Genomic DNA, 27,128 nt, shown 5'->3' on the forward strand with positions numbered 1-27,128 from the left:
TCGAGGTCACGGCTGGATGTGAGGGGCACGATCACAGGCAGCGTGGACCCCGCATTGCCCTGCCCTGTGTCCTCCTCTCTGGTTGCTCTATCCTGGTTCCCTTTTTGGGTCACTCTCGACCTAGACAACAGGCATTGGAGTCCTCAAGGTTGTTCCTTAGCCTTTTCTCTATGCCTCTGTGATACTGGGATTTATAGTAAGAAATATATATTTGGTCTTTGTCCCTGGTTCCTGGCAGAGCTCCTAAAACCCTTATAATTTCCTACAGAAGAGCCACAGGGGCATCTTTTGTTACAATTTTTGGTTTTTGTCCTCAGTTCCAGAAATGGCTTCAGGACAGTCATGTTGAAATAGATGTCTTTTGTTATTCATAACAAACTCCTTTCAACCACACCTGAGTTTATGTCAAAGAGGTGATGTTCCACCAACCCCCAGATCACCCAAGGATGCCCTAGCAACCAGCCATGTGATCAAACGGTTGGAACTGTCAGTCCCACATTCCCCTGACCCCAACCTCAGGGACAGGAGACAGACTGGACACTGAGAGTTCAATCACAGATGGTCCGTGATTTAATCCATTGTGGCTGTGTCATGAAGCTTCCATAGAACTTAAAAGGGCAGTGTTCAGAAAGCACCTTGGATTGGTGACTCCATCTATGTGCTGGGAGGGTGGTGCACCCCAAAGTCCCAGGGGACAGAAGCTCCGGTGCTTGGGACCCTTCTGGACCCCACCCTATGGGTCTCCTCATCTGACTGATCATTAGTGTCCTTCAATATCCTTTGTAATAAACTGGTAGCCTAGTAAGTTCTGTGAGCCAGTCTAGCAAATTAACTAAACCTCAGGAAGGGGTCACAGGAACCTCTGAGTTACAGTTGGTCAATCAGAAGCACAGGCGACAATCGAGTTGTGACTGGGGTCTGAGGTGAGACTGAGCCCTTAACCTGTGGGACCCGATGCTCCCTCCAGGTGGACAGTGTCAGAACGGAGATACACTTTAGGACATCCAGCTGGTGCTGCCAGATTGCTTGGTGTGGGAAAACCCCCCATCTGTTTACAGAAGTGTCAGAAGTGAAACACTGGGAGGAGCAGAGATATACAGGAGTGTGTTTCTCCTCAGAACCTCCCTCATGACCTAGGACTGAGGTGATCGCTACTCTCATGGCTTTAAAACACCATCTATACCTGCCCTGTTTCATGCAGCAGTCACGCTTGACATGACGCTGTTTAAATTCTAATTCAAATTCAAAATTCTGTTTTCCAGTCATTTAAAGCCACATTCCATTAACAGCCCATATGGCTGGTGGCTACTGTACTGGATGGGGCAAATATAGAACATTTCCATCACTTCTGTTCAATCAGGCAGCACTTATCTACTCATGGAAGACTCTTGGGGCACCTGGGTGGCTCAGTCGGTTAAGAGGCCGACTTTGGCTCAGGTCATGATCTCGCGGTCCGTGAGTTCGAGCCCCGCGTCGGGCTCTGGGCTGACGGCTCGGAGCCTGGAGCCTGCTTCAGGTTCTGTGTCTCCCTCTCTCTCTGACCCTCCCCCATTCATGCTCTCTCTCTGTCTCAAAAATCAGTAAAACGTTAAAAAAAAAATTATTACTCATGGAAGACTCCTTTCCAGCTCTGATCTTCCCTCTAAACTCCACATTTGGTATCCAACTGCCTGCCTGACGTTGCAAACTGCATACTTCGTGAACATTTCTGACTTGACATGATTAAAAACAGAACACTTTTTTTGCTTTCCAAATGTTTAATAGTCCTGTCCAGCCTGCTTCACAGACTATAAACAAAGCACCACGCACACATTTTATGTCTTGAAATTTGTACACACTCTGTGATGCTTAATTTTATGTATCAACTTGGCTAGGTCGTGGTACCAGATATTTGGCCAACCATTATTCTAGATGTTTCTGTGACAGTATTTTAAAAATGAGGTTAACATTTAAATCGGCAGATTTTGGGTAAAGCAAATTACCCACCAGAGTGTATGTGGGCCTCACCCAATCAGTTGAAGGTCTTATTAGAAAAAGACTTCTCTCCCTTCGACAAAGAAGGATTTCTGCTAGGAAACTGCCTTTAGATTCCAACTGTAGCATTCAACTTTCTTGTACACACACACACACACACACACACACACACACACACACACACACTATTAGTTCTGTTTCTCTGGGGAACTCTAACACTCTAAAAAAAAATCATGGTCTAGTCAATTATTATCACCATCAGTGTCATGACCATTCTTTGGGCTTTATTTAAGCCCAAGTGTGGGATAATCAAAACAGAACTTTCCAGCATTTCTATTTGATCCCCATCTCAAAAATGGTCCGTCAGGCTAGACACATGGGGCCATCTTTCTTTCCTCTTGTCCTCCCCCACAACCAATCAGTTACTAAGTCCAGCTGATTCTATATCTAAGACCTATTTCTATATCTTTCTATTTACGATGCTACTGCCCCAGCCACAGCTAGAGGCTGGAGCCAGGGAAGCTGAGTCCTGGCTGAGCTGTTCACTCCCACAGCATGGGGCTTCCCCGGTAGCTCTTCTGAGGTTTCTCTATAGCATTACGTGCTGTAGGTTTACTCACTTGTGGACTGTCTCTCTACTTCAGAGGGCAAAGAACAGGTCCACATTGTTCACTGTTGTCTTTGCTACCGTGCATGACGCTTGGCAAGGAACACTTGGTGAGAGAATGAGTGCAGGGCCCAGAAGAGCATCTGCCAATGTACGCTCTGTGGAATATGGTTTTGTGGGACGTTCTAGGTTAGGATTTGGCAAGCTACCGCCCATGGACCAAATCTGGCCCGCAGCCCGTTTTTGTAAATAAAGTTTTATTGGAACACAGCATATGCCCATGCATTTCGTCTACAGCCGCTCAGGCACTGCAGTGGTAGATGAGTAGCTGTGACAGAGACCCGTGGACCCGCCAAGTCTACCATTTGGCCCTTAACAGGAAAGTCTGCCAAGTCTTGTTATAGGTCATTATGTTGAAGACCATTCTGTGGATCTCATATACGCAGGGCTTAATAGAGTCACACAGGTGTCTTTAATGAAGGACTTCTTGAAGTCTTCACTGGGCTAATGAGAGCTGTGAATCTCTGAGAATGTGACCTAATATACAGTTTCCCAAGCTTATTTGAGGAGGGACATCCTTTCGGTGGTGCTTTCTGGTTCCTTGGAAAAGACTTTGAAAATGCTGGTCAGGGTCTCGAAATTTCATCAGGGCCTTCTCTTAAAAAATGGGCGACAGGGACTTCTCAGCAGCCACAGTAAACTGGTCCTCACGGCATTTTTCTAGCTAGTGAGGGAAACTGAGAAGTATTTACTGAGGGTGGGATCCTACAGCCTCGTCATACACTCAGTAGTTAGCTAAGCCTGGTGTCAATAGCCTAATTTCCTCTTGGGGTCTCATCGGGATGTACCAGTATGACAGGACTCTTCCCCTGGCACGTTCTAGAGGATTAGCAGGGCTGACTGGACAGGTGACTTACCTTCTCCTGACTGTTCAGCTCCTGATACGGGATGTGGGCAGGCAGGTAGGTATGGAGGAGAGCACAGAAGGCCAAGCCATCACTCCAGCTGCTGCTGAAATTGGTGATATCGATGTTCTGTAGGGGAAAAGCAGCATTAGTCTCCAAACTGCGCAAAGTCAGAGAATACGGATGATACTTTGGGAAGATGGGTACCCGCCTCCGGGTTTGCAGGAAGGCCGGATAAGAAACCACCCAAGACTCCGGAAAGTCTTAATTAATTTGGGGACCGGCAATGGCCTGGTGCCACCCAAATCCATTCACAGAATGGCACGGAAAAAAAAAAAAAGCCTTTCGAGCTCAAAACCCTGGGGAATTCATTTCTGCCTGCCCCGTGGCACATTAAAAGCTCAGAGACATCTTATTCTCAAATTAGCCCACCCGATTAGCTGTGTATGCCCCAGCACTTCCCAGATTTATTTGGTCAAGGAGGAATCATCACCATCACCACCACCACCATCATCATCATGTATGACCCCAATTAACAACAGGTAGAGCGAGACAAAACAAGATCTTAAAAACCTACATGGCTGGTCCGTGGCTTATTCCTGCTAATACCCTCTTCTCCCCACAACGTGAAGGGCTTGTCAGGGGGAGAAAACCCTTCATGCTCAACAGCATCCTTGTTAGAACATCAAATCCCCAAGGATCATGAGGCTACCTGAGGAAACACCTTCCCCTCTGGAATAGGCTGGAGCCCCAGTAGCTACTTGGTAAACAGTGATTAGGAACCAGAATCTGACTTTATACGGCTTGGCTCCCGGGCAGGTCCCCTGGGCCCGATAGCCCCGGGCCACGTCCACCTCTTGGAGCCTCACGCCTGTCACCCACCTGCCTCTTTCTCTCTGACCATGCTCCGTACTAACAGGGTTTTTCTTCCCTGGATTCCCAAAGCTCATCCCAAACGAAATGAAATGCCAGGTTTTCAAGCCCGCTAATCTCCTTAACGCCTTGTTTTATCTAGTGGCTGTTTAAATGTGCTGAAAAGGCCTGGGACAGGGATTCCTGCAAGGAGTGCAGACGTGTATGCTTCCATGGGCTTTGCTGAGTTTTAGGTGCGAGTTCTGAGCACTTCAAGTGCAATAAGAAAGAGGACTTGAGCAAGGGTGGGCTCCTTCTGCCATCTCCCCACAGCTGCTGGAGCCTGGGGGAGACACGGAAGTCCTCTTTCTCCCCCCGAACCCCCCAGCCCGGGATGCGGGAAGCCAGCACGGTCAGCAAAGTGGGCAAAGGTGAACGGATGGCCAAGAGGCGGCTCTCTCTGAAGGCGTGGACGGGAACAGCCGGTCCCTCCCTCTGCCCAGACCAAATGCAAATGGGCAGAGGCTCCACTCTGACTGCCCTGGGAGGTTATTCAGGGCGTCTCCACCAGAAGCAACGGCACTTTAATAGGAGAGGAAGGGTGAAGAGGAACGTGGCAGGAAGATAAATTGGAGTAGGGGAGGGAGACTTTATGGAATGCTTCCTGAAGTGTGCGTAAAAGAAGCTTCCAAGAACACACGTGGGCGGACATGTGTAATAAAATATGGTGGAAGAGTTTACCATGTGGTTTCCCGGGGCGGGGGGGGGGGGGCGGGGAGGGGGAGGGGGTTGGAAGCAAATGGCTTTTATCATCTCGTTTCAACATTTTATCTAGATTTTCCCAGTGCCAGTTTGAGCAAGCTCAGCCTTTGGCGACGATGTAGGTCAAATGCCTCATTTTACAGCCAAGACACTGAGGCCCGAGGAGATGGTGTCACACATCACACACAGGATTTACCTGGATGACGGATGCTTCCGCAGGCCAAGTCACACCCGCCCCCCGCCCCTCCCCGCCCCATGGCCCTTTCTATCAAACCTCCTCTGGCTTCTAGCCAGAGTCCGGGATGACCCAGGCGGACCTGAGAGCCTCCCCGCAAAGCACAGGCTTTCAGGGATGTCGGATTCTCTAATCTGCTTTGCAGTGACATTCACCTGGGGGAAGGACAGCTGACTGAGAGCAACACACGACGATAATATCGCCTCTTCATCCTGGTTTTCATGACCCACGCACAACCAAATGTTAAGAGCTGCTGAGCATCGGTGTTACAGAGAAGTCTGAGAATGCCCCGTCCCAGTTTCCAGGCTGAAGGTGCAACAGCCGATCGTTTGGATTTTTGGCTTCAGAAAGCCTCTCTGGAGACTCTGGAGCTACTTGATGGGGCCTGGATGCTGCTTCAGAAATGGGAAGCATTGTAATTGTATGTTTTCTCAAAAGAAGAGGACAGACACAGGCGGGGGTCACGACCCGGCCGGTTTACTCCCAGTCTCAGGAGCTCGAACCAGAAGTCGTGCACATGGGGCCCTGGGAAGTGGGAGCAAGGAGCTGGGCCGGGCCAGCCTGGGAAACCAGGTGTCCCAGCTCTTCTCAACATGGGAGTCCCCCTCCTTTCTTTGACTCGCAGAGGCTGTCTGAGGCCCCGTCTGCAAACCCATCTCTCACGGTAGTGCTCTCTCCGAAAGGCTACGTTGCCATACAACTTCATTTTCTAGGAAAAGAAACTGAGGTCGTAAGAAGTGGTGTGTCAGTCAGAAAAAGGCCAACCGTTCCGTGATCAAGATGGGAGTCCCTTAAACAGGAGCCCCCTTACATACAAAGCTCCCAAAATGGGAGTGGGAAGGGCAGTCACCTCGACTGTCCACGATGTGTCTGTTCCTGGGCATCTGGTCATTTAATTCTCAGAACGGCCGTACGGGGCAAGCAGCAATGTGCCCCACTGCACAGATGAGGAAGCCGAAGCAGGAAGAAGTATCTCTGGGGCCAGAGCCAGGGACGGACTCCAGCTGTGGGTCGTGCCTTGCTGCACTGCCTTCCCTTCTTCACAAATTTACTCGACACCTAAAGCTTTTAAGATTTGATAAATCTTTCACTTCCTAAGACGTGAGAACATTTTGTACACTTATCTCTTGTGCCATTTTTTTGTTTCGTGATACAAAACGTCATTTCCCTGCATCTGCATGGCCTTCAGAAGCGTCGTGAGAGGCCGAATAGAGCGGAAGGAGCGACGATGCCATCCTGTCTCACAAAGCCGACACAGTGCCCGGTAGTTTAGTTAACTGGGTGCCATTTAAAAACAGTGTTTGATCTAGAAGTATAAATGAGCAACAGGCTGAGACTAAAATCTGGTGAGATCAAAGCCGGGGTTGAAAAAAGATCCATCTAAATGGCTCCCCAACCTCAGGGGAGCTCAGAGAACCCGGATGTTTCCGGCCGGATGGCAGCTGGCGGGCCTCTCTGGAAATGGGAGATACACTGCAAAGCAGACCCTGGCATTTCAGCAGCAAGACCACACCAACACTATACAAGAAACAGGAGTAGTGCCCTATCTTTAAAAAGAAACGGAATTATCGAAATTCCAACATCTAGTCAGGTTATCAAATCCAACGTCAAGGTCAGGAAATGCTTCTCTTTCATGTAACCCACCCCCACCATGTTTGAGACTCTGAGTTGTTCTGACACTGGCAGGGAAGGAAGACAACCAGGTAGCATTATACTCATTCCAAGAACATGACGATCAGTTAAAACCTTGACCCTTCTTAGGGTAAAGGCGAACGACCTCAATTCCAGTGCCCTGCATGTCATCTGGAATCGTAATTCTATTTGAACGAGAGAATCCAAAATTCCTAAGTCAACTCAGCTGGAAGAACAATTAAGAACACGTGTGTGTTGGGGCGCCTGGGTGGCTCAGTCGGTTAAGCGGCCGACCTCGGCTCAGGTCATGATCTCGAGGTCCGTGAGTTCGAGCCCCTCGTCGGGCTCTGTGCTGACAGCTCGGAGCCTGGAGCCTGTTTTGGATTCTGTGTCTCTCTCTCTCTGACCCTCCCCCGTTCATGCTTTGTCTCTCTCTGTCTCAAAAATAAATAAACGTTAAAAAAAAAAAAAAAAGAACACGTGTGTGTTTATGATGCCTCATATAAGATGATGTAAAGCACCATACAAATCTCAAGAGTTGCTGTTGCTGCTACCTTTGCTCACTGAGGTGTATTTTGGGGAGCTATGCGACATATTTCAGTGAATGAGGAGCTAGCGGATGGGGTGTGCCACGCTTTGACAGTGTTCACGGTTTTCACATGGAGGCGAGCTAGGCAGGGTGTGTGGGTCCCAGCGAAATGGGCTGAGACACAGAACTGATGCAGGAACCAGAGACGGAGGACGAGGCAGTCATGGCAGGAAGGTGCTCGTGTGGACAGGACCAAGGCACTGGGTGACAGGCAGGAAGACAACAGCTTCTTGGGCATGGCTGGCTGGCCAATCCCAAGAACCCCAGGAGCCAAGCAAGGACTAATTCTAGGTCCTACCCCTAAACAGGGTGAGGGGGGCGGTGAAAAGCCTTAGTTTTGGCTAGAGATGATCAGGATTGGCTTGGCCTTGGGCCGGGGGGGAGGGGGTGGTGGGAGGTGATTCTTGCTGAGCTGGTGCTCAATGCCCACAGATGAACCTCTGACTTAGGACAAAAACTCAGGATAATAATACATATACCCCAGGCGGTATATTTCCCAATTGGGAATAATTTCCCAACTGGGATAATCTTCCCAATTATCATTCAGCTGAATTCCTAGGGGTTCCTCAAAAGAATAACTAAGAGGAAAAGCAGAAAATGATCAACAAGGCATTCTAAAAATAACAAGGTATACCATCCATTACTTTCCTTGTTATCTATTCCTGAATAAAATTGACTATGATAACCGGAAGTTAGTAACGGAAAGAGAACATACAGAGGATTCTGGGGGTGCTGGCAAGGCTATGTTTCAGGACCTGAATGCTGATTATACGGGTATCTTCATTTCACGAAATTTCATTGCACTGTATACTCTTGTACATTCTATCTCAGTAAGAAAGGGAGGGAAGGAGAAAGACCGACTTTGATCATCTTAAGGGACTGACTTGTGGCTGTTAAAAAGAAGTACACTTTCTGGGTTTTATCTACTATAAGATTTACTGAGGGGGGGAAAAGGCAGAGCAAAAACCCAGAGACACGTACTGATTATTTCCCCAGGGGAAATGGTTAATTACACATTGCAAATTAACTTTCTCTGGGATATAAATACCTTAGAGATATTTCTGAGAAGAAGAGAATTCTGGGGAAAGGAAATCTCAGATAGAGAGATAGGAAGAGATATAGACAGATACAGATATAAAAAGTAACAATCCAAGCATCTCCAAAATAAGTTTCTATGAACGCTCAGAAAAAAATTTTGTAAGATACACAATTTTGTCCTCGGCACAGCAAAAGTCATTTGAGAAAAGTGAATACCCTGGAGAGTATTTACATGGGACTATCCAAGAATATTCCGAAGGCTGAGACCATAGACAAAGTTCTATGCGGAGGCGGCACTCTTAAATTACACAGTGGGACAAAATCCAACAATCTATATCATTTGCTTCTAGAAGGTTCTGTCACTTGCCTTTTGTTGCCTGGCAACCCCAACGTTTGGTGAAAACATCCACCACTGGAGGGGGAAGCTGGGAGCACACAATGAAACGGGTCCCACGCTCGACCCCACAGGGGCCACGACAGGACCTCATTCCCACTGCTCCGGCATCTCTTCTGGGGCTTTGTAGATTCCTGCACGAGATTTCTATGAATGGGGTGACTCCGTGTGCACTGAATAGAAAAGTTTAAAAAATTTAAAAAGACAAAAAACCCTGCAAAGCTCCCAGGAAGAAGGCAGAGGCCCGATTAGGAAATGCAGCCTGCTGGAATGTAGGAAGCCGGCAGAGTAGAAGAATCCTGAGTGCGCGCCTCCTCACGTGGACACATCAAGGCTGCAACTACACACATAGCGACTCCCTCTGGAAACGGCCTCAAAACCAACAGAACAGCTCTTCCACAGCTAAAGATGAAAGAAAAAGCCACATCGAGAAGGGTAGGAGGGGCAGAGACACGGTGGGGAACCACCCCCCCCACCCCATGCAGTGACCCACAGTGGAAGGGCTGTCACAGGCATGGAGGTCGGTCCTCTCCGAGGAGTGAGGGGATCAAGCCCCACGTTGGGTATTCCCCCATAAGATGAACTCCCATAAGATCCCGGCTTTGAAAATCAGTGGCACTTAAATCTGGAAGAGCCTGAGGGCTACAGGAAATGGAGACTCTGCTCTTAAGGGGTCAGTGCACTGTTACCACAGGATTGCAGACCCAGCACAGAGGCAGCAGTTTTTGAAAAGCACCTGGCTTAGAGTGGAAGGGGGTTTACTGATTTTAAAAATGTCTGCCAGAGGAGCAGAGATGTGTAGGAACTTTCTCTAGTAATGGAGGTGTGCTGGCAGGCGCCATTTTTCTTGCCTTCCTTCAGCCTAGCTGGCCCTAGGCTGGGGACAGCCAGCTCTGATACTCCCCATCTACTTTGCTAGCACTGCTTGCCCAGCCCTGTGTTGCCCTGCAGACCCACACACCCAGCCCACTCACTCTGGCAGGTACCCCTCCAAAGTGGCTCCGGCCCTGCCAACACCTGGTGGGCAGTCCCAGCTGGGACCCATGCCCCTCCTGACTCATGCCCTGGGGCAGAGGGGCAGCCCGCCCACTAGCAGGCCTGTAACTGTCGTGGTGGGGCCTCTTGGCCAGCTGTGCTGGGGGCAGCCTGGTCCACCAGCACGTCCCCAGCAGCTGAGACAGGAGGGCTAATGATCTGGACACAGGATAGTGCCAATTGTCCAAACTGAGCATTAAAAAAAAAAAAAAAGAATAAAACAAAAGGGGATAAGTTAAGAAATCTCTGGGACAACATTAAGCATACTAATATCTGCATTACAGGGGTCCTAGAAGAAGAAAGAGAAAGGGTCAGACGACTTATTCGAAGACAGAACAGCTGCAAGCTTCCCTAACCTTGGGAAGGATATGGACATCCGGGTCCTGGAATCACAGAGAGCCCCCAAAACGGTGAATCCAAGGAAGTTCACACCAAGACACGTAATGATGAAAACAGCTAAACTTAAAGAAAAAGAGAATCTTAAGGCAGCAAGAAAAAAAGCAGTTACATATGGGAAAAATCCCGTTCAGTAATTTGAATCAGGCTGGAAGGGAGAGGCAGGACATAGTCAAAGTGCCGAAAGGAAAAAAACCTATGACCAAGGATTCCCTACTTGCAAAGTTATCGTTCAGAAGCGAGGGAGAGATGGAGTTTCCCAGACAGACAAACAAAAGCTAAGGAGTTCATCACCACTAAATCAGCCTTACATGAAATGTTACATGGACCTCTTTAAGCAGAAAATAAGGCTATGACTAACTAGAAGTAAGAAAATTATGAAAGTGAAACGTTATCTGTTCAAAACCCGCGGTGCCCCGCCCCAAGCCACACTTTTACAGACAAATTCACAGGAGTCTGCACTTGGCCCTAACTCTGTTTTTCTAGGTCACGGCACCCTCCATTCTCAGAAATTAGACCCCAACTACAAAACAGATTCTCTTCCAGCCTGACCACAACCCACATCCCATACGAGCCCCGGACAGAGCCCCTCGAGACACCTGCTGCTCTACCTGGCCAAGAGTCGACCCCCTCAGCATACCCCCCATGGGTGAAGCTACAACCCTCTCACATTCTTAAAAAAAATCTTGGGGCACCTGGGTGGCTCAGTTGGTTAAGCGTCCGACTCTTGATTTCAGCTCAGGTCATGATCGCGCGGTCCCCCTGAGTCAGGCTCTGAGCTGACAGTGTGGAGCCTGCTTGGGATTGTCCCTCTCCCCTCTCTCTCTGTCCCTCCCCTGTTTTCAGTCTCTCTGTCAAAATAAATAAATAAACATTAAAAAAAAAAAAAAACCTGGGCACCTGAGTGGCTCAGTCGGTTGAGCGTCTGACTTCAGTTCAGGTCATGATCTTGCAGCGGGTTCGAGCCCCACTTCGGGCTCTGTGCTGACAGCTCAGAGCCTGAAGCCTGCTTTGGATTCTGCCCCTCCCCCACTCATGCTCTGTCTCTCTCTCTCTCTCTCTCAAAAATAAATAAACATTAAAAAAAAAAAACCAATGGCATTTTCCACAGAACTAGAATAATCTGAAAATTTGTATGGAACCACAAAAGACTCTGGATAGCCAAAGTTATCTTGAGAAGGAAGAACAAAAATGGGGATTATCACAATCCCGGATTTCAAGATATACTATAAACCTGTAGTGATCAAAACAGTATGGTACAGGCACATAAACAGACGTGTAGATCAATGGAACAGACTAAAGAGCCCGGGAATAATCCCATGCTTATATGGTCAGTCTACAACAAAGAAGGCGAGAATATACAACCGGGAAAAGACAGTCTGTTTAATACATGGTGCTGGGAAAACTGCACAGCTACATGCAAAAGAATGAAACTGGACCACTTTCTTACACCATACACAACAATAAACTCAATAAACTCAAGACTTGAAACCATTAAACTCCTAAAAGAAAATAGGCAATAAACTCTTCAGCATCAGACTTGGCAATATTTTTTTTTTTTTTTTTTTTTTGCATCTGTCTCCTCAGGGAAGGGCAACAAAAGCAAAAATAAACAACGGGACTGCATCAAACTAAAAAGTTTTTGCACCACAGTTTTGCATTTCACTAAAAAGTGAAGGAATTCATTAACAAAATGAAAAGGCAGCCTACTGACTGGGAGAAGATATTCGCAAATGACATATCTGATAAGAGGTTAATATGCAAAGTATATAAAGAACTCCTATAATTGAACACCAAAACAAACCAACCAACCAAACAAACACCAAGCAATCCAATTAAAGAACGGGCAGACCTGAATGGGTGTTTTTCTAAAGAAGACGTGAAACCATGCAGATGGTCCACAGATCCATGAAAAGACGGTCAACATCACTCATCATCAGGGAAATGCAAATCAAAATCACAAGGAGATACCACCTCACACCTGTCAGAATGGCAAACATTAACAACTCAGGCAACAACAGATGTTGGCGAGGATGCGGAGAGAGAGGATCTCTTTTGCACTGCTGGTGGGAATGTAAATTGGTACAGCCACTAAAAAAATAAAGTGTGGAGGTTCCTCAAAAAATTAAGAATGGAAATACCACATGATCCAGTGATTCTACTTCTGGGGATATACCCAAAGAGAATAAAACCCCCAATTTCAAAGCACGTATGTGCTACTATATTTATTGCATTATTTACAATAGCCAAGATATAGAAGCAACCCAAGTGCCCACTGATCGGTGAATGGATGAAGAAGATGTCACACACACACACACACACACGCGCGCGCGCGCACACACACTGTGCACACTGGAATATCATTCAGCCATAAGAAAGAATGAAATCTTGCTGTCTGTGACAACAAGAACCTACAGGGCATGATGCTAAATGAAATAAGTCAGACAGAGTAAGACACACATCATGTGATTTCGCTTACATGTGGGATATAAAAAAAACAAAATGTAGGAACAAACAGATAAAAACCCAGAAACAGACTCATAAACATAGAGAATAAACTGGTGGTTGCCCCTGTGGAAGGGGTGGGGAGATGGGCAAAATAGGTAAAGAGGATTAATAGGTACAAACTTCCAGTTATAAAATAACAAAGTTAGGGGCACCTGGGTGGCTCAGTCGGTTAAGCGTCCGACTTCAGCTCAGGTCGTGATCTTGTGGTCCATGAGTTCGAGCCCCGTGTCGGGCTCTGTGCTGACAGCTCAGAGCCTGGAGCCTGTTTCGGATTCTGTGTCTCTCTCTCTCTGCTCCCTCCCCTGCTCATGCTCTGTCTCTCTCTGTCTCAAAAATAAAGGCTAAAAAAAATTTTTTTAATAAAAAAAAATAACAAAGTTACAGGGATGAAAAGTACAGCATTAGGAATACAGTCAATAATATTGTAATAATGCTGTACGGTGACAGATGGTAACACACTTATCGTGGCGAACGTTTAGTAACGTATATACATGTTGAATCACTATGCTGTATGTCCGAAACTAATATAATATTGTATGTCAACTATAATTCCGTTAAACATTAAAAAAGAAAATGCAGTCTGTCCACTGCCACAGGAACTAGATGTCTTGGGCACACAGTGACCTAAATATCCTCATTCCTGGGACTTCTCTGAGACTCTTTTTTGACATGTCTTTATTGTCACAGCTGTAGAATCAGACCAAGTTTTTTTTTGCGTGGGGGGAGGGGTGTAACAATTTATGGATCGTACAGAACAAAAGTTCATTTCTCACCATGGGTTTTGGGGTTCCTTCCTTGCGCTGAGTAGATGTCTACACCCGTCCAGTTCTAGTATCCCTGTTCTGATCTCAGGCTATCTGGTAAACCTCAGCAGGAGGCCCCACATATGGACAGCACAGCCCACAGTCACGGACACATGGTGACTCACACAGAGAGCACTTGGGACCCTCCTCTGCACAGCTTTTTCCTTTCTGATGCCTCGTCCCCTAGAACATTGCTGTTTCAGCTGCCATTAGTGGCTGTCCCCCTCAGCGTGGATCCCACCCTGGCTCCCCATACTGTGACATGGAAACTATTCCCAAGCAGAGGGCTGGTGATCATGGAGGTCACCTCGTGAGTTTCCCTTCTCTCGGACATTAGTTGTCTGGTGATAAGCTCCAGATGGCTACATTTCAAAGCTAAAATTAAACATTATTAGAATCTACATAAATAGGTTTATACCCTTGGGGGAAAGAAAGCCATGTAAGGCATAAAATGCAAAGAGTATAAAAGAAGGGACTGAGAAAACTGGTTATATAAAATTAAGTTTCTGCATAACAAATATTATAAGCAATATAAATACATATATAGCAAACCACTAATACCTGGAATATATTCTTTTTAATTTTTTTTTAATGTTTGTTTATTCTTTGAGAGAGATAGACAGGATGAGCAGGGGAGGGGCCGAGAGAGAGGGAGACACAGAATCTGAAGCAGGTTCCAGGCTCCGAGCTGTCAGCACAGAGCCCAACACGGGGCTTAAAGTCACGAACTGCAAGATCATGACCTGAGCAGAAGTTGGACGCTAAACTGACTGAGCCACCCAGATGCCCCTGGAATATATTCTTATAATCAATAAGAGAAAACAAGTCAAGGAAAACTTAGCAGAGGAATGTATCGGTAATGCAATGAAGAGGAAATATAGTCAGAAACATCTGAAAAGGTGTTGCCTCACCAGAAAGTAAAAACAGTGAACTGTGTTCACTCATCAAATTGGCAAAAGGTAAAAAGATTTTTAATTCACAGAGTTAATGAAGATGTGGGGAAATGGGTGTTCCCCCATTGGCTGACGGGAATACAGATTGGTACAGGCTTTTGGGGGGGCAACTGGAAACATTTTTTTTTATAAAAATATGGGGCGCCTGGGTGACTCAGTCAGTTAAGCATCCGACTCTCGGTTTTGGCTCAGGTCATAATCCCGGGGTTGTGGGATCAAGCCCCATGTTGGGCTCCATGCTGAGCGTGGAGCCTGCTTGAGATTCTCTCTCTTCCTCTTTCTTTGCCCTCCCCTGCTCACATTCACTCATTCTCTCTCTCTCCAAAAATAAATAAATCAATAAATGATTTGACCGAGTAATTGCACATGTAGGTATCTATTCTAGAGAAAACAGTCATGCCATGTACCCAAAGACACACCTACAAAAAATGTTTACTCCAGCATTATTGTTCAGAATGGGGAACTGGCAATATCCCAGTTGTCTATCAATTAAGCTAAGCAAACTTTTTTTGCTTTTGAAACATTGTTATGAAAACCCATCTACAGTGCTCGCTTCAGCGGCCCAGATACTAAAACTGGAACAAGACAGACAATGTTAGTGTGGCCCCTGCCCCAAGATGACATATAGATTAATGAAGTGTTCCGTATTTACAAACACCCTCCCCCAAACCAATCTATAACTCAGTTTTCTAATCTGCAGGCATTCCTGTGAAGCTCATGGGAAAACGTCGATGTTCTGAGGGTTTTTTTTTAAATATTGATTATTGAATGAGAGAGAAAGAGGCAGAGAGAGAGGGAGAGAGAACAAGTGGGGGAGGGACAGAGGGAGGGAGACAAAATCTGAAGCAGGCTCCAGGCTCTCAACTATCCGAGCAGGGCCTGACACAGGGCTTGAACTCACGAATGTTGAGATCGTGCCCTGAGTGGAAGTTGAATGCTTAACCAACTGAGCCACCCAGAAGCCCCGATGTTCTGGGTTTTGATGGGTCTGCTATATGCGATTTGTTCTAGATACTCGATGCTTCTCACTACTTGTCAGTGTCAAATGTCAATCTACAGGACTGGTCCTACACGGTCACTGGCACTGAGGTAATCTGGGAGGACAGGGAGTAACAAATGGAGAGAGTCAAAATCCAAAAAAGATTTCAATAGGCCAAATTAAGTGGGATGACATCTAGCTTAATTCCTCATCTTCTTTTTGTGTTTTCCAATTTTTCTACAGTGACTGTGTATTACTTTTGCAGTTAAGAAAAATATGTTATTAAAAATATTAATGACAACACTTATAGACAAAATAGGCCAATGCCAATTCCAAGGTAGTGAGTGAATAATAAGACTGCTAATAACTGTATGTTTCTATGCTGAACGGATCTGGAAGAAATTATTTTTCCCCCAAAATGTTGGCTGTGCAGATGAAGGAAGGAAGATGCAGTTAAGAACTTGCTAGAGGGGTGCCTGGATGACTCAGTCGGTTAAGCATCTGACTTCTGCTCAGGTCATAATCACATGGTTTGTGAGTCCAAGCCCTGCGTCGGGCTCTGAGAGGACAGCTCAGAGCCTGGAGCCTGCTTCGGATGCTGTGTCTCCCTCTCTCTCTTTCTGCCCCTCGCCTGCTCGTGCTCTGTCTCTCTCTCTCAAAAATAAATAAACATTAGGGGCGCCTGGTTGGCTCAGTCAGTTAAGTTCTGACTTAGGCTCAGGTCATGATCTCACGGTCCACGTGTTAGAGCCCCGCGTTGGGCTCTGTGCTGACAGCTCGGAGCCTGGAGCCTGCTTCGGATTCTGTGTCTCCCTCTCTCTCTGCCCTTCCCCTGTGCATGCTCTGTCTCTCTCTGTCTCAGAAATAAACAAAACATTTAAAATAAATAAATAAATAAACATTTTAAAAAAAGAACTTGCTAGAAAGGCAGTGTAGAGACCTTAAGTTTCTTTCTTTATGTGATAGATGAAAAGCAGCTACAGATTCCCTGAAATCTTCCAACTGAGAGGTGAGGTCTAATTCTTCTCCTCTTGAATCTTAATAATTTGCTTGAATGCAGAGGAAGTGCAAGGTGGGATCTGCAAGGCTAGGACACAAGAAGCCTTGAAGTTTTTCTGAGGACTCTCAGAACACTCTCTCCACGAGTCCTGAGGCTCCTGTAGTGGGTAGAAGCCCAGGCTAAGGGCAGAGGCCCTAGACATGGTGCAGCAGGGAGGGGTCGGGCCTAAACTGCAGACACAGGAACAAGATGAACACTGCTGTATTTTAATCCACCAAATTTGGGGGGTAGTTACATAGCTGTAGATAACTCAGAACATCTGACGTTCGTTACTTCTTTTAAAACTGTTGCAAAGGGCAGAATGGAAACCAACCTTCCGTTCCTCAAGCAAATAACTTTGGGGGTTCCTTGGAACTCCTTTGCTCTTCTGATCCTGTTCATATTATTGCTTTAATCACTTACTCTCTTTTAGATGGCTAATCATCTCCCAAGTCAAGGGTGAAAGCTTTTGCTTGCCTTTAAGATTTAAAAAATGTGACCCCACTCCAGGTAGTCAACTAAATATCTTTTATACTTTTTTTTAAAGTTTATTTATTTTTGACAGAGAGAGAGAGAGACAGCGAGCGAGAGCTAGGGAGGGCAGAGAGAGAGGGAGACACAGAATCCGAAGCAGGCTCCAGGCTCTGAGCTGTCAGCACAGAGCCTGACGCGGGGCTTGAACTCACAGATTGTGAGATCATGACCTGGGCTGAAGTTGGATGCTTAACCGACTAAGCCACCCAGGCGCCCCTCTTTTATACTCTTAAACATGGGTCTGTTCCACATTCAGGTCTGTTTCCACTGTTTGTGTTATCTGTTCTGGAACACCTATGATGGCTGAAAGTGGGTTACGAAGCAGGGACCACTTCTAATCAGGTTGGGCAACCATGCCTTCATCATTACTTTCTCAAAACTTTCATGGCTGTTCTTACTCGTTTATTCTTCTGGGTGAGTTTTTAATTATTTTACATTCAAGAATAAAGAAATGCTGTGGGATTTTACTTGGAACTGAATTACATTTAGAGGAACAGTCTACTTTTTTATTTTATTTATTTTTTTTAAGGATTTTTTTTTTTCCAACGTTTATTTATTTTTGGGACAGAGAGAGACAGAGCATGAACGGGGGAGGGGCAGAGAGAGGGAGACACAGAATCGGAAACAGGCTCCAGGCTCTGAGCCATCAGCCCAGAGCCTGACGCGGGGCTCGAACTCCCGGACTGCGAGATTGTGACCTGGCTGAAGTCGGACGCTTAACCGACTGCGCCACCCAGGCGCCCCCAGTTTACTTTTTAAAGTGATTCTTCCCCCTCTTTATTCCTGTGGAAGGAATTGAGGGTTTGAGACTTGGAAAAGAACAGATCAAAACCGCAAGTCTAGGAAGGACTGCACTTTGGTTTACGGTGTGAGGATCAAATGAGTAAGTTACAAGGGACGACGTCAGCAGAAACATCCTCTGCCGAGTCCTCACAGAACGATGCGTAGGTAGATACCACACAACCTCTCTCTGGAGGCAGAATCAAAAGGATGTTGAGATCAGAAGAGTGGCTGGAGCTACATCTTTCTTACTTCCTGCTTTGCTTCCTCCTTCTTCATTCAAGCAAACACCCCATGACGTTTCCTTCTTGAGGTTCTCTGCCCTGGGCCTGGCGACACTTGGTTGAGTTTCACGGCAAGTGTCCTGCCAGCCATCTCGTTGGGTCCATGCCCATGCCAACACTCCATTCCTGGTCCACCCAGCGGCTCAAGCAGCAGGGCTGGCGTCCCACGGCCAACGCGGTCGAAGGAAGATGAAATACACTGGCTCAGCATGGGAACTTGGGTTCTTGCACAACTTCTGTGAGCAGATCTTCTCTCGACCCCTCAGCTTGGTTCCCCGACGATTCTCTGCCACGTTCTATTCCCCAGGCCCAGACCAGGTTCCAGATCTTCGGAGAAACACCTTTCTAGAGTTTTCTTCCCCTCCTTTCCTCTCTTGCCTTTCGGTTGAGTCGGTTACCTCGTCTTAATTAACTTCACGTGTCCTTTTAGCTTACTCTTTCTGAAAAAGGTGGTAATTGTGGCGCTGCTGGTTCCGTTCATCCTAGAATGGCCCAATGACCCACTTTTCAGGCTCAGTATTCTGTTAGCACTCTGAAGCCCCTCCTTCTCCTACCTGAGAGCTTATCTAGCTTATTTCGCCAAGGAAATGGTAGAAGACCTTCTTATGAACCACCCGCATTCATGGGTCAACTCTTAAGGTGCTCTAAAGTGTGTAAGTACAGCCAGCAAATGTTCATCGAGCCCTGCTACGTGTAAGCGCTGAGAGACAGACAAACATAATGAGGCGTGGTCCCTGGTCCCGAATGGTTCACCACAATCAGTGGAGCAGGCAGGGCGAGGCAAGCGGTGAGTCTGGGCTGCGGAGGAGGCCTGATGTGGTCTGGGCTGCAGAGAGTGAACAGGTCATACGCAGGACTCCCACGGAGTTCTGAGAACACAGGAGACACAGGTCTGTTTTGTTTTCTGTTTTTTTGAGCTGATACTCAGACTGAATGAGCCCTGGCAAACCAAAACGTGCATGACTCAAAAGAACAAATCCAAACTCGGACCGGCTCCTAGCCCTGGCTCTCTCTCTGTCACAAAAGCAGCTATGTGACTGTGACTTTAGACAAATGACTTTTCTGGCTTCTAGTTTCCTCATCCTTCCAGCGAACTGGTTAGATCCTAACGGTGGTTGTGAAATGATCATCAGCTGTGGGACCTGCTGTTCTAGCTAAAGCTTTCTGTGGAAGGTTTTTATAAAGGTAGAGAGTGAACGCTGTAAGACTATAAACAATTTCTTACCAGCTCCTTTTGTGTCCTTCTGTGAATATCCTATCTTGCACTGTCCAATACAATAGCCACTAGTCACATGTGGCTAAATTGGTTAAAATTGAATAAAGTTTTTTTTTAAAAAAATGTTTATTTGTGAGAGAGAGAGAGAGAGAGAGAGAGAGAGAGAAAGGAGAGAGAGAGAGAGGGAGAGCGAGCACGCCGGAGAGGCAGAGAGAGGCAGACAGAGGATCCACTGTCTCTGCACTGACAGCAGAGAGCCCGACGCGGGGCTCAAACTCACAAACTGCCAGATCATGACCTGAGCCGACGTCCTGACGACCTGAGCCGTCCTGACGACCTGAGCCGAGCTTAACTGACTGAGCCACCCAGGCGCCCCAAAATGGAATAAAACTTAAAATTCAGTGTCTCAGTCACATTAGCCACCTTTCAATTGCCTAAGATCCACAAGTGGCTGGCCAGTGACTACTGTATTGGACGGTGCAGGTCTAGAACCTTCTCACCGTCACAGAAAGTTCTATCGGACAGCACTGGGCTGCACTTACACAAACGTGTATATGTATCTCCCCCTTTTTATGCAAAGGGTAGCATGTGATGCACACCGTTCTGTACCCACTTACTAAAGCCTGTAGACAGAGGCCCTTTCACGACACGTGTAGAAACAGTTACAGTGCAGAGACGGAGAGATCGGATTCTGAAGCCCGGAGCCCCGTCACTGAGGAGCTGTGTGACCGTGCGCAATTACTTAAGCTCTCTGTGTTTTAGTTTCTGTATCCTTAAAGTGGATGTGGAAAAGGAATACCTTACAGGATTCTAGTCAAGGTTAAATACACAAACAACACGGAAAGCACTTATAAGAATGTCTGCTTCATGGTAACTATTTAGTAAAGAGCTTGCTTTTCATCACTATTAACTATCCGTTATGGGTCTGTCATACGGATGGATATGACAGTCTGTTTTAAGTTGTTTCTGGTCTTTTGTTATTATTCTGCACAGACGTGGAATAAATTATGACGGATTCTGCCCAATCGCTCTGAGAGAGATCCTTCCACTTTATGCTTCCTGCACCTCACAACGTGTGAGTGACTACGTCCCTACACATTCATCAGAGTCCACAAAGTTTTGGAGAACAACATGATTTTGTCCACACTCTGATGCCCTAGCACTCCAAATAGAGTATTTTTAGTAAGGAAGAACTTTTTTTAAAAAAAAAAAAAAAGGGAAACAGCACTTCTGTATTTTTGGATGTGCTTACTAAGAAAATACTACGTAATAACTAAACGATTTGTTCTAAGGAATTCTGTTCCACGATCAAGTTTAATTTATACTAGCAATCTTCACCCCTTATTCCCAGAAAGACTGAATTCAGCCTCTAACATCATAAGCTTCTGTGGCTAGACTATTTCTTTTTCCCAGCTGAACATTTCATAAATAAGAGAACGGAAAAAATACTCAGTGCAGATTCGCTTGGGACTGTTATTATCTAAATAGACTTCCACGCCGTCCTGGGGGATCGAGAGTTGGAACAGCGGCAAACTGCAAGGCCTCGTCTCTCTTAATGATGGCAAGATAATGGCTTTTGGTGTTGGATGGTGCTGGGCTATAATACCAGCTGCTGGCGTATTTGATCTGCAGAGGCCCTGGGGCAGGACAAACGATCCACAGGGAGGAGAAGGGACAAAGGCACTTTAAATCAACCTCAATCCACAGCAGGAGGAAGCTTTTTTTTTTTTTTTTTAATGTTTATTCATTTTTGAGAGAGAGAGAGAGAGAGAGAGAGAGAGAGAGAAACAGACAGGGCTGAGTGGAGGAGAGGCAGAGAGCTGGGGAGACACAGAATCCGAAGCAGGCTCCAGGCTCCTAGCTGTCAGCACAGAGCCCAACAAGGGGCTCGAACCCACAAACCACAAGATCATGACCTCAGCCCAAGTCGGACGGATGCTCAACTCACCGAGCCACCCAGGCGCTCCTAGAGGAAACATTCTTACAACGTTTTATTTTGAAAATCACACTTTTACTTTCTGAAGCCAGCAGGACATCCAACATTTCTATTCGAATTAAAAAAAATGTGCGAGCTGGCAATGTTTGACTGCAGATGCTTCCTTCAAAGGATCCTATACAACCAGAAGGCTCAGCTAACTCATGTCAAGAGCGCTTCACTGGAGGGTAATGCTGTCTCTGAAGGCCCACCTGTATCTCACAGGAATTCAGCAGGTTGGAGCTGGCAGGATGTGGGTCTCTCAGCCTGCACGGTGGCCGAGCTGAGCCCTACGCTTGGGTTTTTGGGCTTCCGGGTGCACCTTGCAGCCAGGCCTCTGAGCAGTGGCCACTCCCCTCACGGGCATGTGCGTTTCTGCTCTCCCTCCCGACCCACACCCACCCAGCCTCCACTCCAACCGTCCCCCAACCCCCCTACCCTCCATCTCTAGTCCTTCAACACGGACCTTTTTGACTTACAGAGCTCGGCAGCCCAAACCCCTGGTGACCAAAACACTCTTTCCTTTTTCCTCAGTGACACAGAGGATTTAAACTACCGGTTTCTGGTATGGGGGATGGGGTGGACGACATTCCAGACGTCTGAGAAAAGGGAGGGAAAATAAAACAGCTAAATATTCACGTTGATTCAGGCTGATCCTGGGGCACCTGGGTGTCTCAGTCAGTTAAGCATCCGACCCTTGGTGTCGGCTCAGGTCATGATCTCATGGTTCGTGAGTTCGAGCCCTGCATTGGGCTCTGGGCTGACAATGTGGAGCCTGCTTGGGATATTCTCTCTCTCTCTCTCTCACAAATACACTATAAAAATAAAAATAAAAATACATATATAAAAAAAAGAAAAGGCCAATCCTCCCACACACATGGGTCTCATTCGGTCAGCTGCAGGGCCATTAAAGGGTGGCAAGGGTCTCCCAGAGCTGTGATTCTGGGAGACTGATGTACCCCTGCTGTGAGTTCACCCACGCGGAAGACGGATGGATGCAAACGCAGGATGAATGACCTATGTTACAACACGGATGAACCACGAGGGCATTATGTAAGGTGAAATATTAATTTCAGACCCAGAAGAACAGAGGCTGGATGACTGCGTGCGCCTGTGAGGTACCGCTCGTGGGCGAACGCACGGAGACAGAAAGTAGAACAGAGCTTACCAGGGGCTGGGGGACGGGGAATTCGTATTTAATTGTGCAGGGATTCAGCTGGGGAAGATGAACAAGTTCTGTGGGTGGACGGTGACAATGGCTGCATGACAGTGTCCAACGCGCTACGGCCACTTAAAAATGGTTAAAATGGCAAATTTCCTGTGATGCATATTTTACCACAAAAAGAGGTCAAGGATGACAGGAATGACAAAAGAACAGAGGGGACAGATCGCTCACTGCCCATCTTCCCACAAACGCCAATAAAAGCAGCTAAGTGGATTCCATCGGACAACAGTGAATCTTCCCCCTGTAATTAAAGAGTACTTTCAGAACTATCCTGTTCTACTTAGCGAATTGCTAGGTAACAAGCCCAGTGTGAGTGAAAAGTTCCCAGGTATTCCTTCAAATCCCTGTTTGGTGGTTCTGCTTGGCTGTGCTGTCGCCATCAATTTGTCCCAGGGAACCCCAGTGCCGTGGGAGAGGGGGCTCTGCCCATCTTGCAGAAGCCGCACGGCCCGAACTGGTGCTTATGTGACAGGAAATCTGACACTGTCAGGTGGGCTCTCTCCTCACCCCAGCTTTCTAAAAAAAAATTTTTTTTAATGTTTGTTTATTTTGGACAGAGAGAGACAGACAGAGAGCATGGGTGGGGGGGAGGGGCAGAGAGAGAGGGAGACACAGAATCCGAAGCAGGCTCCAGGCTCCGAGCCGTCAGCACAGAGCCCGACGTGGGGCTCGAACTCATGAGCTGTGAGATCATGACTTGGGCCAAAGTCAGACGCTCACCCAACTGAGCCACCCAAGCGCCCCTTAGCTTTAATTTTCACATGATTACCAGAATAAGCTACTCAGATTCTCAGGCCTTTTTCCACCTTTTCAACCCGCACACCTTAGGACACACGTGGCTGGACACGTGACTTAGGACACACGTGGCTAGGTGACTGGAAATCGGGAGAAAGAAATCCAGTAGGAAAAGTATACTGAAAACGTAAGGGAACAAGAATAAGAATAAATACATGCTAGTAAGCCACAAGAAAAGGAGAATGGGCTAAATGTCTCTATTAGAGGAATTTTCAAATTACGTATAAAGCTACACTAAGAAATACACTTAAAGCACGTGGCTGAGAAAGATCGACAACAAAGGAATTACAAGACGCCAGGCAAATAAAAGCTGGGCAGAAACGGGAAGTGTATATGATTACCATAAACTGAAAACCTTTAGGTCAGAAGGTTTAACGGAAATAAAAGATAAACAGATTAAGAAGATACAAGAGTGAAAAAAAAAAAAAAAGATACAAGAGTGATGAACCCTTAGTCTGGTATCCAAGTATCTAATGTAAGAACTCTTAGAAGTCAAAGATTTTTGACAAAAACTGTATCGGAGTAAGAGCACAGCTCATTTAGAATTCAACAAATCAGTGCTGGACAGTGAAGGATACTCTCCAGTGCCCACAGCTCCAGCCCAATTACAAGGTCCCCCTCAGAACAAGGAGGGAGACTCTACATTTATTTGTGCGACGAGAAGGTCCTCGTGGAGGGCTTCTACCAAAGGGAAAGAGCATTCAGTCCCAAGGAAAAACCTAGGCCTCCACTTTTGGGGAACATGAGACTTGCAACTTCTTTTTAAAAATTTTCTTTTAATGTTTATTTGGTTTGTGAGAAAGAATGCAAGTGGGGGAGAAGCAAAGAGAGAGAGGGAGACACACAATCCCACCAGCTCCAGGCTCTCAGATGATGCGGAGCTCAAACCCACGAGCCGAGAGATGATGGCCTGAGCTGAAGTCGGACACTCAACCGGCTGAGCCACCCAAGCGCCCCTAGACTTGCAACTTCTAAATGAGAGGTTTCCCCGACTGGGACCCAACAAAATTTCAGAACACCCTGGGTTCTCATTTGTCAGAAGGAATGTCAGAGTCTTGTGTGGATCTGTCCTGTACTCCAGAGTATATTCCAGTTCCTTCTGGCTGAAAATTGTCACCAACCCTACTGGAGAAGGCAGAAAAACACCCACTGCATTTTTTGGCCATGTACAGGGTTTTAGTGCTCACTGACACCTTAACAAAAAACCAGATCTGATTAACATAAAACTTCATTTATAGTTAAGCCAGGCAACAACAAGCCAAAAGTCCCTTTATCAGTAACAGAGTATAAAAAATATGAATGACCATAATCAAGCAGCAATTTCCCCCAGGAGTAATATACCATACTATACACCACATTCCACAACTAAGTTGGAATTTTGGCCCCAGGAATATAGGAATGTTTCTGCCACTAGGAAATCTGTTACATAATATAATACATTTATGTTAATTATATAAGTGGATTAAAAGAGAAAACACCTTACGTATTGCTCAACAAATGCCAAAAAGGAATTTGTTACAATTCTTACCTATTTCTGGATTAAAAAAAAAATCTCTGGGGCACGTGGGTGGCTCAGTCGGTTAGGCATCCAACTTCAGCTCAGGTCATGATCTCACGATCCCTGAGTTCAAGTCCCCATCGGCCCCCATCGGGCTCTGTGCTGACAGCTCAGAGCCTGGAGACTGCTTCTGATTCTCCCATTCTCTCGGCCCCTCCCCCACTCATGCTCTGTGTCCCTCACTCTTAAAAATGAATAAATGTTAAAAAAAACTAAGTAAAAAAAAAAAAAAAAACCAAACTCAGTAAACTCACAAGAGAACTAAGCTTCCTTTAGCTGAGAGAGTATTTATTAGGTAACAATGCAAAAATATATTTAAAGGTGCAATACTACTGTGAATGGAAAATAAGACAAGAATATCCAACATCTTAATTTTAAAAAATTAAAAAAAAAAAGGGGGCTGTGCCTTGGTGGCTTAGTCGGTTAAGCATCCAACTTCGGCTCAGGTCATAATCTCACCTTTCGTGAGTTGGAGCCCTGAGTCGGGGTCTGTGCTGACAGCTCAGAGCCTGGAGCCTGCTTCAGATTCTGTGTCTCCCTCTTTCTCTGCCCTTCCCCTGCTCGCACACTCTCTCTCTCAACGATAAATAAACATTAAAAAATTTAAAAAAATAAAAGAATTTGCAACAATGTGGATGGAACTGGAGGGTATTATGCTAAGCCAAATAAGTCAGAGAAAGACAGATACCATATAATTTCACTCATTTGTGGAATTTGAGAAATTCAACAGATGAACACAAGGGGAGAGAAGGAAAAATAAGATAAAAACAGAGAGGGAGGCAAACTATAAGAGACACTTAAATACAGAGAACAAACTGAGGGCTGCTGGAGGGGATGTGGGTGGGGGGAGGGGTTAAATGGGTGAGGGCATTAAGGAGGGCACTTTTTGGGATGAGCACGGGGTGTCATATGTAAGACATGAATCACAGGGATCTATTCCTGAAGGCAAGACTACACGGTATGTTAACTAACTTGAATTTAAATAAAAAAATAAAAAAGATGCTAAGCCAAATGGCCATCCACTTAGAAAAAAAGTTACAGTGCGACCTAGTAAAACAAACAAGCTTCAAAAGAAAAAAGATTTAAATGTTTAAAAACGATCTGGAGTTCCCTGTGACAGATAAAGGTTAATATTTTAATGTATAAAGAGCTCTGAGGGGCACCTGGGTGGCTCAGTCAGTTAAGCATCTGACTTCAGCTCAGATCATGATCTCGGGGTTCGTGAGTTTGAGCCCGGGGTTCACCTCTGTCAGTGTAGAGCCCGGTTTGGATCCTCGATCCCCCTCTCTCTATGCCCCTCCCTCTCTCTCTCTCAAAAATGAATAAACATTTTCTAAAAAATGGTTAAGATGGTAAATCTTATGTGTATTTTAACAGTTAAAGGTTTTTTTTTTTCTTTTTTTTCCAACGTTTTATTTATTTATTTATTTATTTTTGGGACAGAGAGAGACAGAGCATGAACAGGGGAGGGGCAGAGAGAGAGGGAGACACAGAATCGGAAGCAGGCTCCAGGCTCTGAGCCGTCAGCCCAGAGCCTGATGCGGGGCTCGAACTCACGGACCGCGAGATCGTGACCTGGCTGAAGTCGGACGCTCAACCGACTGCGCCACCCAGGCACCCCAACAGTTAAAGGTTTTAAAAGTTGAAATGATGCAAAAAAAAATATGATGCACAAATGAAACATTTGATTTTAGAACATTATATTAAGAAGTCCCTCAGTAACCTGTGAAACAAAGAGATGGAAGAAAGGTGAAAAGAGATATGATAACTAGGAGACCAGGCCAGGAGGAATACCAGGAGAAGAAAGCAGAAGAGGAAGAAAATCACCACCAAAAATAATTCAGGAAAATAAGAACATGAATTATCTTATTGAAAGGGTACAAGGAGTACTCAGCATGGTGGAAAAAAAGAAAGACCCACACCGAGGCGTATCACCCCGAAATGTTTGAAAGCTGAGGACAACCAGAAGTTCTACAAGCTTCTGGAGTTCATGGATCACTTTGTTCATAGATCCTGTTTCTGATTTCCTGTGGTTCTTGACCGTGGTCCCCCGTGAGCAT

General features: G+C 46.2%; 1 protein-coding gene and 1 non-coding gene across 10 annotated transcripts in view; one reads left to right on the forward strand and one right to left on the reverse strand.

Annotated features, from left to right (window-relative positions):
• SPECC1 (sperm antigen with calponin homology and coiled-coil domains 1) overlaps positions 1-27,128 on the reverse strand; it is a 286,113-nt gene that overhangs the window by 15,112 nt on the left and 243,873 nt on the right. For 7 of the 9 annotated variants that reach the window (XM_023244466.2, XM_019817229.3, XM_045045093.1 and 4 more), the window contains one exon: positions 3,499-3,615. In XM_023244466.2, coding sequence (XP_023100234.2) covers positions 3,499-3,615 — 117 coding nt within the window. Of the gene's footprint in view, positions 1-3,498; positions 3,616-18,015; positions 19,169-22,642; positions 22,957-27,128 lie in introns of those variants that run through there. The other 2 variants (XM_045045092.1, XM_045045090.1) reach the window with 2 other exon arrangements.
• Positions 15,229-15,335, forward strand: LOC111557884. Its single transcript, XR_002738298.1, has one exon. It is a non-coding gene; the product is annotated as a U6 spliceosomal RNA (small nuclear RNA).

Source organism: Felis catus, chromosome E1 (genome assembly GCF_018350175.1).
Source record: "Felis catus isolate Fca126 chromosome E1, F.catus_Fca126_mat1.0, whole genome shotgun sequence".
In the NCBI taxonomy this organism is placed as follows: domain Eukaryota; kingdom Metazoa; phylum Chordata; class Mammalia; order Carnivora; family Felidae; genus Felis; species Felis catus.